This window comes from Mus caroli, unplaced genomic scaffold, assembly GCF_978045245.1.
Source record: "Mus caroli unplaced genomic scaffold, Mus_caroli_1 scaffold_1, whole genome shotgun sequence".
Taxonomy (NCBI): domain Eukaryota; kingdom Metazoa; phylum Chordata; class Mammalia; order Rodentia; family Muridae; genus Mus; species Mus caroli.
The window spans coordinates 183,027,941-183,042,649 of record NW_028227256.1 but is presented as its reverse complement, the minus strand read 5'-3'; the positions used below and the strand labels follow the sequence as shown (position 1 = coordinate 183,042,649).

Here is a 14,709-nt window from a genome sequence, read left to right as displayed (position 1 = left end):
GGCACCATCTCTAACCCAGGCTGCTTCAATCACTTATTCTCCTTTCTTTGGTTTCCAGGCTGCAAGGTTGTCCGATGACTCTTTCTTCTAAGGTGTGTCTGACGCTAAACCCACAGCACTGTGACCAGCCTTCAGCTGTAGGCAGCTGCCCCATGCTGATGAGTCATCGGTGGCCTGCTGTCTGTCGTTGTCTCCACTGCTGTGTGAAATGGTCACCACACAGCCAGCAGCAGCCTCACAGTGTGTACTTTTCACTGGGCTAACTTTCAAAGCTGTTTATACATTCTAGGGGCCAGCAACACCCAGTGTTCTCAGGGCCTGTCGGCACACTCACGGGTGTGCCTCTAGAACTGTCAACAGATGCCACTCAGACTCAGAGCTACTCACTTATACCTCCTGAAAGCAAGAGAGGTCACACAAAGCAAGGTCTCCATGCTGCATCTCCTGGTAGTCTGCTTCTAATTTATGTTATGCCTAATGCTTTTCAAATTTCCATTCCCTTCCTTCCTTGTGGGGGGAAGATGTAATGGGACTTGTCTCTAAACAAAACTCTACAGAACAGTTCAAAATACTAAACAGAAAGAGCAAAGATGGCAAAGCTATGTAGCCCCTGAGTCAAACCTACAGCTGTCTCACAGCGTGGAAAGATCAGAGTCCCAACTACTCAAGTTAAAGACCTTACAGTCCTTTCAAAACCAAAATGGGGCAAAGCATGAACTCTCTCTAATTTGGTTTTAAGTTTTTTTTTTTTTTAAACCCTCTTACAAGTAAAACGAGTGACAAAAACTTACATTCTGAATCTCAGTTTTTAAAATTTGAGGAAGCCAGAAATTTTATGGTTTATTTTATAATCAACTAATTTAGGATTATTTGTTATGACTTTCCCCTTTTTTTTTTTTCTTTTTTGGTTCTAAGGATTGAGCCCAGGGCCTTGGGCTCAACAGGCAAGTGTACCCCAATTCTCTTGTTCTTTATGTCTACACTACTTACAGGCAAGTGTCCACTCACATGCCCATTCAATTGGAAATGATGATCATTAGTTTAGAGAGTGAAACACTCACATTTTTATGTAACACCTGAGTTTTCTGCAGTAAGCATGGAGGTAATAACAGTGGAGCTGCAAACCTAACAAGCAAGCATGGCGTCTCTGTTTCCTGGATAAATTATAATACTAGATAGAAAATCTCTCTGCTCCACCAGGTTGCCTATGATCAAAAAAAGTACCAAATAATATTTAACCCAGAGACTGCCATTTAGTTCTTAGGCTAACACAACCAATAAATAGTAACAATTAGTGTCCAGTTTAAGTAGAATGGATCTTATAAGTAAATCAAATGCTAAGGGCTTTAAATTGTTATCAGATTTTAGAAAAAAAAAATAGTATGTACTCACCAAAATATTTATAAATGGAAAACATAAAGAGATGTCCAATGCCAACCACAAGTGAAATAAAAGATTAAAACATTAATGAGCATTTGCACTGTCCTAAGATTAAAGTCTGCTAACATACTAGGGGTCCAACAATTTAGAAATACAAAAGATAGATCCCATTTAAAAAAAATAAAAAGCAATAACACACATGCATTCACTTCTTAGTTTTCCATCTCCCAGCCGTTGGTTTTTAAATGAATGCAAGCTAGACACTGGCACACAACTGATGGGAAGTACCTGGGGGCTGGGGGTGGGGTAGGGGCTAATGTGGTCGCCTCTCAGGAAGGTCTGAAGGTCTGAAGCAGCTGCTTAGCATGGCTTGAAAGCCCACTTCAACCTTTAAACTAAGCCGGCTGTGTCTCCTGGGCAGCAAATGGCACCAAAGTCTATGGGAAAGAATGCTATGAGGCGAGAGATCTTCCAGAATTATTTCAAGTGAAAAAAAACTCTAAAAACATGTAATCACCATGAGTCATATTCCAGTTTTTGGCCTTTAAACATGGCCCCTTTAAATCAGCATGCTCCGATGCCCTATTAGTCTGGTAAATCATGACCGCCCTGGACAACTGTATTCTGTTCCCCTCTGTAAAACAGATGAAGCATACTTCAAAGTACTTTGAATAGAAATTCTCCCTGCTGACCACTGAAGCTGAGGACCTTGACCAGAACTACCTTGGGTCCATTTCCTGTCCTGTCTACCATCTGGTTACAATAGCGTAGTTTTCCCCTCGCCAACCTTGCCGTATGCTGCATTCTTCATTTTGATCATGTTCCTGATCTCACCATCTTTCAAGGCATTTAACTTGTCGGCTTGTCTTCTGGCTGCTGTCAACTCCTCATGGGTGACTTCCACTCTGTTGAGTCCTGAGTATCCACTAAGCCTGTGTGACAGTTGACAGCTCAGAACCAAAAGAGCAAAAAGGCTTCTTCTTTCTTAAAAAGGCTCACCGGACTTCTGGTACCAAGCCTCTCTGCTGCAAACGCCTTTTATTCTCTCAAGTCAACAAGATGACAAACTCGCAGAGCAGCGCTGGCAAGCACAGAAACACAGAGCACCTGGGTCCAGCGGACAGGCCGGCCTCTCAGCACAGAACTCAGCTATGGTGGCTGCTGCCTCACTAACTCTTGGAAACATCTCTGTAGATTCTCTTCATGATCCAGCCTCACCATGGACTAGCTCTCCAGTGATGGACCAACAGCAGCAAAAGCTCACCTTCCTCCACTCCTCAGGCTCTGCCCAACGCAGCTGACTGAGAACACCCTCGGTGCTTATGGATGCAGTGCCTGGACACCACTGGACAGAAAGGGTACAGCAAGACACTCCGGTCCCACTGTTGGCATCATCTTGAATGTGGACAAAATCCAGTTATGTTCTGGGGAAGTCTGAGGTCTGTTCCTAGCAGGAGCCTTCGAAGTCTCTTTTCTACCTTCCTGTGGGTGATAATATCTGTGACCTTGGCCAGGACTTGGACTTCTGAATTTCGAGTATCTGGCAAGCCTCTCATTTTGCTACTTGCTGTGCCTCTGGATATAAACCATTAGGGTTGCTCATAATCACAGAAAGTAGTTGACGTAACAGTCTTACCTCTGCTGAGTGACATGCCTGGTACAGCTGTGAGGAGAAACAAAGAAAAGGAGGAGGCCTCCCAGACCACAAACAAACGATGTAGGTAAAAACCATGATGGAGTCTGAACTGGGAGTGGGTAGGAGCCAGTGAGTCAGAACAGGTAAATCCATACACAGAAAGTCAGTCAGTTGTCACTGGAGGACAGGAAAGTCTAGGAAGTGACCAGTAATGGGCAATGGGGGTTCTCTTAGGGTAATTAAATATTATTAACTTCGATGGCGACAGTAGTTAGAGAACTTTGAGAATACTAAGAAAACTGAGTTGTATACTGAAAGAGTGAATTACATAGTATGCAAGTCACCAATATAATATACATGTAACGTAACAGTATTGACACAAATCTGAGTGATTGAAATGATACATTAAATACTTGTTTAACACAGAGAATGGAGTAAAGAGTTAGAAGACACTGTGACGTCAGGCCAATCCCGGTTATCACCAACTAGAACTAGGAAGAGCCTCACGGCTGAGCACTGAGCAGAAGACTGGCTTCCATTTCAATACCTAAAGTGGAAAGGCCCATCTTAAAATGTGGGCATCGCTTTCCAGTAGCAGCCCACACCATGAGGTCCTTTGCTGTCTGCCTCTGCTCCTGCTGCCAAGTTCATCTACCCCGCCTTCACTGATACAGAAGCCTGCTTCTTCAGGCTTCCAACACTGACTGAAGATAGTGGCTCTCCAGGAACCTTCCAGGCCTTGAGCACCACACTAGGACTGCTGAGACAGCCAGAGGCATGGACTAACTCAGAGCTACAGGCTCTGAGTTTCCAGGGTTTTGTCAGACACTGGGGTCATGTCATGGACCAGACTAAAACAGTGATTATTGGATACTCCGGTCATGTCATGGACCAGCTTAATAGGTCCCTTCTAACATCATCATTCTGATTCGCTTCCCTTAGGGAACAGTGACTAATAAAGGAACTAAAAAGTGATGAGGTATATACAAAATAAATAGCCAAATTGCAGATGGAAATTTAACTACAACAATCACAAAATCATAAAATGAAATTATTTAACGAAAGCCTTATGTATCAGGCTGACTAAAAATGCAAAATCCAGCTATCTATTAAAAACACAAATTAGCTTCAAAACCCTAAGTCAGCTAAGATGGAAAGGCTTGGAAAGAGGCATGCCGTGGAGGAACAGCCTGTGTGAGGTGCAGACAGGACAGACATACTACACATCAGCAGGGACACTGCACACTTCCGAGCAGGAGCTGTGGAGAAGTACGACAAGCATACAGGGAGACACTGGCTCTACAGGAGAACTGCTCAGTCCTGACACAACTCTGGCAAAGCTCAAAGGAAGAGGCAGCTCCACAAAACACGGAAATTTCCACTTTCTGATGCAAAGAACAGAAATCAGGAAGAACAGAGAAGACATGAACAGACCGGCCCAACTGAAATATAGAGAACCCTTCCCGATCAACAACAGAATTCTTCCCAGAGATGAACATCTTTTAGAACAGACCATATATTAATCTATAAAATGGGCTCTATAGATTTCAACAGTTTGGAAGTACATAACAGCCCTCTGATAACAGGGTAAAATCAGTACTCAGCAGAAAGAAATCTGGCGAATTCCCGATAACAGTTTTCCTTATCTGCAGTTCTCCTTCTGTGACCGAGTCATCTGAAGCCAGTCATGGTCTAAACTAACTGGAAAATGCCAGGAGTGGGCCACCACGGGTTCTAAACCATGTGCAGTGAGATTTCACACTGTCCCACTCCACCGGCCCTGGGTCCTGAAGCTGTGAACTCTGCCTCTGTCCAGCACATTGCACTCACCATCAGTCTCTTAGTAGTCATTTTGTTTATTGAGGCAACAGCCTGCATATCATAGAGCAGATAACTTATTCTATTTAATAATGACCCCCAAATGCAAAGGTGATGCTGCTGGCAATTTTATTATAGCATATTGTTAAAATGTTTCAACCTCATTACTGATTATTGTGAATATCTTACTGCATCTAACTTATAAATTAAATTTCTCAAAGGTATGCACATGTACACATGAGATAAGTAGTACATATAGGATCTGTAGCTCTCCTAGAGGCTCCGGGCACCTACTGGGGTCTCATGAAGAGTCCCCCTCACCCTTAAGGGAAGACTACTGCATCTGCAAACTAAGGAACATACTTCTAGCTCACAGATAAAAAAGAAGCCAAAAGAAATCAGAAAACATTTTGAACTAAATGAAATTGAAAACACACAACAAAACCTGTGGGAGCACAGAACAACATATAGATTTATATTACAAGAAAAATACATTTAAAATAAATTATCTATAATGCTATCTTAAGAATCTAGAAAACAAAGACATAACTAAAGACAATGAAACAGGAAAAAATAATGAAGTTATTGAAACTCAAGTTTTGAAACTAGCTGCTATGCTTGAACAAAAAGCTAAAAGAAAGTAGACTAACCAAGGGAAAAGAGGAAAAGAATAAAAACACCACAAACATGGTATGAAATGAGGAAGTACCCAAATCATAGAATGGAAGAGAAGGTCTCTCCACACACAAAAGTCAATGATTTCAGAAGCAAGCTATTTCTGGATGTCAAATGGCCAAGAAATGATGTGGCAGGATTGTAAATGGCTTTTAAGTAAAGCTACTTCCCCAGAAGAGCAAGCGAAGGGCCAAGTACTCCTCTCCCTCTGGTCACAACAATACTGCCACACTGCCCATGACAGAAACAAGTCAGACAGACAGATAGATAGACACAAAAAGCCTGATGACACATAAAGCTTGACCACTTGACCAAATAACGTAGGAGCTCTCCTAGGTTTGGATTTCCTACTATGTGAAGTTTCCTGTTGCTTAGAGCAGTTTATGTTAGATCTTCCATGACTCACAGACGAAGGCATACTAAGATATCCAGGGACTTGGTCTGCTTTGGCCACTGCTATATTCTCACTGCCTAAAAGGGCCTGAAATGATATGACAGGCACAACAAACACTCCCTGAGTGAGCAGGTGAAAGCATCTACAATAGCTGAGGGATAAACCATCCCAAGCAAGCAACATTCTCCATTGCCCGGTGCTGTGGATCCACTGAATCCCCAGGGCCATGTTAGACACCTAAACCCTAACATAAAATAAGGAGCTGAGGACCAATGAGAAGTGACGTCACAAAGTGAGCAAATGAATGCTGCTCTCAGGGGATGGGATTGCTATAACAGGAGCAGGTATGCTATGAGGACAGGTGAGTTTTGGTTTCTTTTACACACACACACACACTTTTCCTCCCCTTTTCTTTATCCCTCATCCATCTTCTGCCATGTTATGACGTATCAAGAAGAGCACTGTCAGATACTAAGTCCTTGGATTTGATGTGGCCCTCCAGGACCACAGCCAATGACACGTTCATCATGAATCATAAAGTCTAGTCTTTTGTTGTAGCTTAGACTACAGTGCCCAACTATTTGTCAAGTCACTGAGATCCTTAAAGCAAATATCTAGTTAGTTACTACTAAGTAAACATAAAAATGTTTGTGACAGATTTTTTTTCTAAATGTCAACCTGATATGCAAATGTGTCACTATCGTTCCAAAAGGAAATGTCACTCTCAAAAACCATGCAGAGAACCAGCGAGATGGCTCCGTGGGTAAAGGCCTTATTATGTAAGCCTGACAACCTGAGTTCGACGCCTGGAACCCACTAAAGATGGAAGGAGGAGAGAACTGACTCCTCTGACCTCCACACATACCCCATCCACACACAAAAATACAAACAAAACATGCTGTTATAAAGACTCACAGGTTCTTGGGGCTCTGTTTCTTCCCATGCTCCCCAACTATCATCTTCCCAGTTTGATGTTTTACCTGGAGAGAGAGAGAGAGAGAGAGAGAGAGAGAGAACAGGAAATTAAAATTAAAAGGTTTAACATATTTTTAAATTTTTTTCTCTAAATACAACAGAAAGAAATTTTTTGTTTGTTTGATTTTGTTGTTTTTGAGGCAGTCTCACTGTGTAACTCTGGCTGTTCTGACACTTGTTACATAGGCCAGGCTGGCCTTGAACTCAGAGATCCCTTGCCTCTCCTCCTGGGATCACGGATGCTTGCCACTGTATCTGGCAGAAGCCATCTCTGTACATGTCAATGCTAAGGAAGAGCGTGACTGTGTAAACTGTCACCTCAGGGTTTGGTCATATACAGTATGAAGCAAGAAGCATAGATCCTACTCAATTTCCAAGTCTCTGCCTAGCAAAACTGTGTGCGAGTTACTTAAAATCTGGACACTGAGTAGATTCACGTTTAATCAAATGTAAAGGTGAGTTTAAAAATTAATCTGGGCATGGTGACACATGCCTATAATTATAGGTCTTGGGCGGTAGAGGCAGAAGGATCAGAAGCTCAGAAATTCAAGGCCAGCCTTGACTACAGAGCCAAGTTTGAGGACATCCTAGGCTACCCTAGGCTCTGTCTCAAAAACAAAAACAAAAAACTATACACGCACAAATTTTAACAAATACTTGTTACTTAAGATAAATAAATACACAGTAACAAACACATAAAATTTCATACTGATAGCTTCAAAGTGAATTGTTTTTCCTTTCTTTTTTTTTTCTTTTTTTTTTTTTGGTTTTTTTGAGACAGGGTTTCTCTGTGTAGCCCTGGCTGTCCTGGAACTCACTTTGTAGACCAGGCTGGCCTCGAACTCAGAAATCCACCTGCCTCTGCCTCCCGAGTGCTGGGATTAAAGGCGTGCGCCACCACGCCTGGCTTTTGTTTTTCCTTTCTTCTTTATCTTTTTTGTTTGTTTGTTTTTGTTTTTTTTTTTGAAACGAGTTTTTCCTGTGTAGCCCTGGCTGTCCTGGAACTCATTCTGCAGACCAGGCTGGCCTCGAACTCAAGAGATCCACCTGCCTCTGCCTCCCAGAGTGCTGGGATTTAAGGTGTGCACCACCACTGCCCGACTGTATGTTGTATCTTGATAGGACAAGGTATTTGTGGAGAACCTAAGTTCTAAAACAAGACAAGTCCCCTATCCCACCCTTTTTTGATATTCTTATTTCTTACACTTGGGATAGTCTCCTTAGATTAAAACATATTCACTAATATAAGCAACAAGAAATTAAAAACCTCAGGAAGGTTTGGAAAGCACCGTCCCTTGGATGGATCGTGCTGATTTTATATAATTTGCTCAGAACTTACTCAGAGGATTAGAATTACCATTCTCAAGCAATCAGAGACAAAAATGAGATACTCTATCATCCCAAATTAAAGTTAAAACCAATGGATCTCCAGGAAGACTCAGGACTGAGACTCACACTGCAGATGTTTCACTTGAATTTTATCAATTTTTTATTTATGAAATGCATTATGAAGTACCTAGTGCTTGTTCAAATCCCAGATGCAGCACTTCCTACCTCTAAGGAAGCAAATTGCCTCATCTGTAAGCTTTAGTTTTCTTGAATAGTACCTCTGAGAACTGTGGGACCGCAGAAGGACTTAGCAGCATCCCACGGGGTTCTGTATCTGATGCCTAAGTTCTCACTGGTAGCCATCATGATTTAGCCATCAAATATAACAACTATGAAGTAGAAATGGAATATATTTAAGCAATCAGCTTTCAAACCCTGAGAGAAAGTAGCATGGAAGATGAAGAGGCTCTTAAAGATTTACAGAGAAAGAAGTAATGAGAACATTCACTCACACACTTAGCTTTAAAGACTGCCAAAACAAAGGAGGTAGACATGATTTCCAAGTGTTACAGTCTGGTACTTGGAATCACTGCTCAATTAGTTTGTACTAACAACAGTCTAATCTTCAGCACTTAAATGCCAAATAATTACTTCCTAAAATCCAAATTTCACTGCTAGGCATATATTACGTCCTAAAATAGCATCACCCTTTGATTAAAATCACATGGCCTACAGATTTCCAGATACAAGTCAATTAAGTCAATTAACAATCGCTCTGTTAACTACCACGTACCCGACCTTGTAGTAGGACTTAAGGAAAGTGCACACGCATTCCCTGCTCTTAAAGAATCTGCCTTAGGCCGGAGAGAGAAGAACAGTAAGTGATGTGACTGCTCCATACCCGGGACAAGAGAGACACTTCACAGGTATGCACACACCCTGTGAGTAATCACATCATTCTTCCTTTTTATTTTTATTCATTTGTATGTGTGAGGTGTGAGTGCACATGTGTGTGAGTGCCCATGGGACCAGAAGAAGGCATTGGATCCCTAGATGGACAAAGACAAGGGAAACATTTGGCTTATGGAGAAGGCCAAATGGTAACAGAGTCTGTCTCTCTTTCTCTGAGACAGAGTCTCATGTATACAAGGCTAGTTTAGACTTGCTACAGAGTCAAGGATGAGCCTTAAATTTCTGATCCTCCTGCCTCCTTCACCTAATGAGTGTTAGAACTACAGGTGTGCACCGCCACACCAGGGTTTTGCAGTTGTGTGAGTCACACCCAGGTCTCCATGCACACTAAGCAAGCACTCTACCAACTGAGCAAGTGCACTGGCCCATATTTATTTTTTGTTTGGTTGGGTTGTTTGTTTGCTTGTTTGTTTGTTTTAAATTATTTTTTTAAACAGAAATATCTCCTTGATACTCAGCCCTTAAGAGAGGTTTTTAAAACTTGAACAATTTCCCAGGAGTGGTGACACAAACCTTTAAACACCAGTACTCTTCTGTGAGTTGGAGGCCAACCTGATCTACAGAGTTGAAGGCCAGCCAATCCTATACAATGAACAATATCTTCACACTGTTTTGGATAACTAAATTTGGTTCTTTGGCCATATCATCCATTAAACACTGTCTTCATTTATCTTACTACATCACCAAAACAAACAATCTCATTGTGGGTTGATTCTGACAACTTAGTCAACCTAATCCTTTTAGAAGTCAGGCAATGGTGGCACACGCCTTTAACCCCAGCAGGTGGGAGACAAAGGCAGGCAGATTGCTGAGTTTGTGGCCAGCCTGATCTACAGAGTTAGTTCTAGGACAGCCAAGGCCACACAGAGAAATCTGGTCTTGAAAAACCAAAAATCACAAGACAACAAAACAGTTTCAGAAAACGCATTGTCTTTAAATGAGAAATTAAAGTCCACGGTTCACATTTAAAATTGCTATCAAATTACCAGAACATCAAAACAACCTTGCAGAATAAAAGCTCTCCAAGAAGCCACTCACTCACTAATTCATTCATTCATTCATTCAAAAAGCAGCATCTTTTCCGTGCTAGCTTCCAGATACAGAAGAAAGCCAGCCTCCAAAGAGCTCAGCTGGAGAGCATAATCTCTGCTGCGTGTACAACACTATAAAAGGGATTTTATATTTCCTTTATAGCGTTATAAAAAGAACCTGACTCAATTCACAAATGACTCATACAGTCAAGCGGAAGACAGCAGTTGTTTAGATTTCCTGCCCCTACAGAGATCCAATATCTCTTCATGTTACAATTTAAAGCAAGCCAAAGAGAACGGCCCTGAGAAATATATTAAGAAATCTGTGTCAATGAAGGCTTACCCACTCTTCAATGCCTGACTAGAAAGTCACTTTCAATGGAAGGAAAAGAAAAATAATCTAGCGAGCTCCTACTGTCATGGGAATATTTTCTCAGCATCATCAGACTATCAACAGACAGCTAGGTGAGTTAACACGTTCACTGAGCAAGTGTGGGGGCCAGAGCAACCCCCAAGACCCATGCTTTAAAAAGAATACCATCCATATTATAATGCTTTTCCTTACTGATTAACCATTGATCAAGGTTATAGGTAAGCATAGCATGTGCTTAATATTAAATTATAAACTATTTAATTTTATATAGGGAACATTTCTGTAAAACCTGAGGTCTAGAAAGTTCATGTAATCACGAGGAAAAAAAAGATTAATCTGTTTAATGTGTTATCTATTACTACAAAGAAAAGCTAGAAATATTTATTCTACGGCAACTGGCTCTTAGACAAGTGACTAGATCTGTATCTTCTGTAGTCTTAAAATAATTCAAAAGTCCTAAGCCCTGGTCTGAATTCAAATGCAGGTGTGTGGTAGAATGAGGCCTTGAGTGGCAACTTCTGAGGTGATCTGGGAGCAGCAGAGTGATCCGAAAACCACCACACCGCACGGCCACTGGTGGCTCCCAGTTTGCATCATGAGCTGTATGGAACTCGGTAACACCAATGGCCACAGGACACTTTATAGGGTGATTGTAACTGGATTTTTATCCCTTAAATAATCAGTAGCCACTCAATATCCAAAAGTAAGCGACACTATCACCGATGCATGTGTCTCTCCTTTTATTAAAGCACAACACAACAAAACTGATCAGAAAAAAAATAAAATAGCAATCACATTACATTGTTTGCCTTCAAAACCCCAGAATTACAGACTTCCTGCCAGTTTCCCTCTGGGGAGAGGGAGGGAGAAACAACAAAAGAATGAGAAAGAAACTAAAAAGTAAGGATGACTGGTGGCTTGGAGACCACCCCTTTCTCCAGGAGTGTTTGAGCAGTCTGCATGGGTCCAGGGCTCCAGGCCTTGACTCTCCCACACACACTCAGTTCCACATATCTGCCTGATGGCCCAGGGATCACAGGTCTTAGGAACACTAATGTCAACATAGATCAAACGGCCTGATACCATCTTCTCCTCCCTGCCATCAATCACTGCCCACTCACTGTCAGGCAGGGTCAACAGCAGCCACAAATGTAATTTTAAATTAACTAGTAATTGCACTTAAAAGGACTAAATTTAATACTATATTTAAATATAATATAACCAGATGTTATCATTCTAATATATAAATGAAATAGTAGGACTTCCCATACTAAGTCTTATAACCCAGTGCAGCCTGCACTTTGAGCGCGTCTTGCTTGTACGAGCCACATTCCAAATGCTCACTAGCACATGTGGCCAGTAACTACGGAGCTAAGGACAGGCAAGTCTGGAGTAAGTAATGGTGCAGTACTAGGGCACCTGGGGTAGATAATAAATTTTACCCAGGAGAGCTGTAGAGCTTGGGCAATTTAATTAACCCCTTGCTGCCCCACCTTTCTCTCTAGCAGGATGAAGCTAACAGCTGCACCCACCTCACTGCTGCAGTCTCCAACCTGCAAACCTCACTCGATCTTTGCCTAGCTTGTCATGTTAACTACATGCCTTTCTACAGAGCTCTTTCCAGGTGATCATGCAAGAGGTAGTCACACATAAAGACTATTGTGCTTTCTGTTTACTTTGGTTTTTAAATGGGTCAGCACTAAAGTCAAATAATACATCTTATATATTAAAAGAACTTACCATTAATTCTGTTTAACCCTTTCTATCCCTAGTATTCTCTTTGCTTTCAAACATATTTTACTGTCTCCCTCGAAAGGGGTCCCTGCATCTCTCTTGACTTCTTCCTTGCTTCCTGGCCTCTCTAGGTATCACTCCATCTTAAATACAGAAATCTAAAAATCCAAATCTAGGATCCACATGAGAGGAGGGCATGTGATACTTGTCTTTCTGGTCCTGGTACACAGCCCTTTCACTAAAGCCCAGCGTCGGTATAGTCAGGTCATGGGAGAGTTCTAGTGTTAGTTTTCTGAGAACCCTTCACACTGACTCCATAGTGGCTGCGCCAGTTTAGGCCCACTGCCACCAACAGTGAATATGGGTCCCTCTTTCTCCTCCCCCTCACAAACAGTTGTCGTCTTGATAATAGCCATTCTGATTGTAGTAAGTCGAAATATCAAAGTAAGCTAAATTTTAATTTCCCTGATGGCTAATGATAATGAACACTTAAAAAAAAAACCCTGTTTCTTGGCCACTTATAGTGCTTCTCTTGAGGCCTCTGTTCAGGTGGATTCTGCCTGGTTTCACATGGTTGGTTTTCTGAGATCTCGGTATATTCTAGATGCTAATCCTCTGTGAGATGTGCAGCTAAGGGTTTCCTGCTCTGTAAGCTGCCTGTTTATTGGCAGTTTCAGATACTTTTATTGAATAGAAAATATTAACTTCATGGGGTCCTATTCGCCAAATATTAGCCTTGTTTCCTGGACAACCAGAGTCCTTTTTAGAAAGTCTTTGCTCTGCACTTATCTTACAGAGTACTCTCTACATTTTCTCCTAAATGTTTCAGAGTTTTTGGTCTTAGGTGAGGTTGATGATCCATTTGAGTTGATGTTGTCTGTGGTGGTAGTTAAGGATCTAGTTTTGTTCTTCTACATGTAGGCACTAAGTTTTCCTAACATCACATGATGAAAATGTAGTCTCTTCTCCAGTGTGTTTTTGGCATCTTTGTCAAAACTAAGGTATCTGAAAGCTGCTCAGACCACTCTCATTGATTTGATCTGTGTTTTTCTCTGTGTCAACACAATGCTGCTTTCATTACTGTGACCCTGTGGTAGCTTTGAATCCAGTATGGTGGCTCCTCCATTGTTATATCCTGTGGTAGCTTTGAATCCAGTATGGTGACTCCTCCATTGTTATATCCTGTGGTAACTTTGAATCCAGTATGGTGACTCCTCCATTGTTATATCCTGTGGTAACTTTGAATCTAGTATGGTGGCTCCTCCATTGTTATATCCTGTGGTAACTTTGAATCCAGTATGGTGGCTCCTCCATTGTTATATCCTGTGGTAGCTTTGAATCCAGTATGGTGACTCCTCCATTGTTATATCCTGTGGTAACTTTGAATCCAGTATGGTGACTCCTCCATTGTTATATCCTGTGGTAACTTTGAATCCAGTATGGTGGCTCCTCGGCTCCTCCATTCTTATTCTTTTATTTAGGGATGCTTCAGCTAGCCAGGGTGCTTTGTGCTTTCATGTGAATTATGATTTGAGTTTTCTATTTCTGCAAAGAATGGTGCTGGAGTTGTGATCAGGGCTACAATGAAGCTGCAAGTTCTTTGTTAAGATGGTCACTTTAACAATCCACGAGCATGGAGGGCTTTTCACTTACCAGTGTCTTCCTTAGCTTCTCTCTTCAGTACTTTCAGGTTCCCCATAGAGGTCGTTCACGTCACAGGTTAACAACCTTGTTGGTTTGGTTTTGAGACTATGGTGAATAGGGCTGTTTCTTAACTTTTCTCAGTATGTTTGTATAAAGGAAAGCTATTTTTAAAACAATAATGTTGTGCCTTGCTCCCTTTGCTCAGTATTTATCAGTCCTAAGAGTTTTCTGGTGGTCTATAAAATTCTTATGTGCAGAGGCACATGCATGGCACAGAAGAGGGAGCCCCGCCGACCAAGACTGAGGAACACTCGCCAGTGTGAAATGTGACAAGGGGGTAAAAATGACTGAAACTAATCTCTGCGTAGTCTAGAGACTCCGGTTCTATATCTTCCTTCCTTAACCTTTTCTAATACTCAACTACTTTCCTTGTGGAAATCATTTTTTATAGTTAAAAATGAATCCTTGGAATATTAACCGAATCTTGTAGTTATGGGGGATTTCTTTCAAGTGCACATAAAGAAAACAATATCACTTGAGCACCTGTAACAGTTCAGATGCACAGTAAAGAGAGATATAAAGATGCCTGTTTATTCTTGTGTTTTGCTTCATAGTTAGCATTTCTAAAATCAAAACAACAGATAGCTTAGGTATGTACTATACTGTCCACCTGAAATTGCTAAAGGTAAAGAAAAAAAGTGTTCTGCCCTCCTCGTCTTCCAAAGACAGGATATGAGGTGACAAATGT

At 41.5% G+C, this 14,709-nt stretch overlaps 1 protein-coding gene across 2 annotated transcripts in view; it reads right to left on the bottom strand.

Annotated features, from left to right (window-relative positions):
• Positions 1-14,709, bottom strand: part of Rab3gap2 (RAB3 GTPase activating non-catalytic protein subunit 2) — a 76,375-nt gene that overhangs the window by 52,390 nt on the left and 9,276 nt on the right. For both annotated transcript variants that reach the window (XM_021171092.3, XM_021171095.3), the window contains exon 2: positions 6,819-6,883. In XM_021171092.3, coding sequence (XP_021026751.1) covers positions 6,819-6,883 — 65 coding nt within the window. The remainder of the gene's footprint in view (positions 1-6,818; positions 6,884-14,709) is intronic.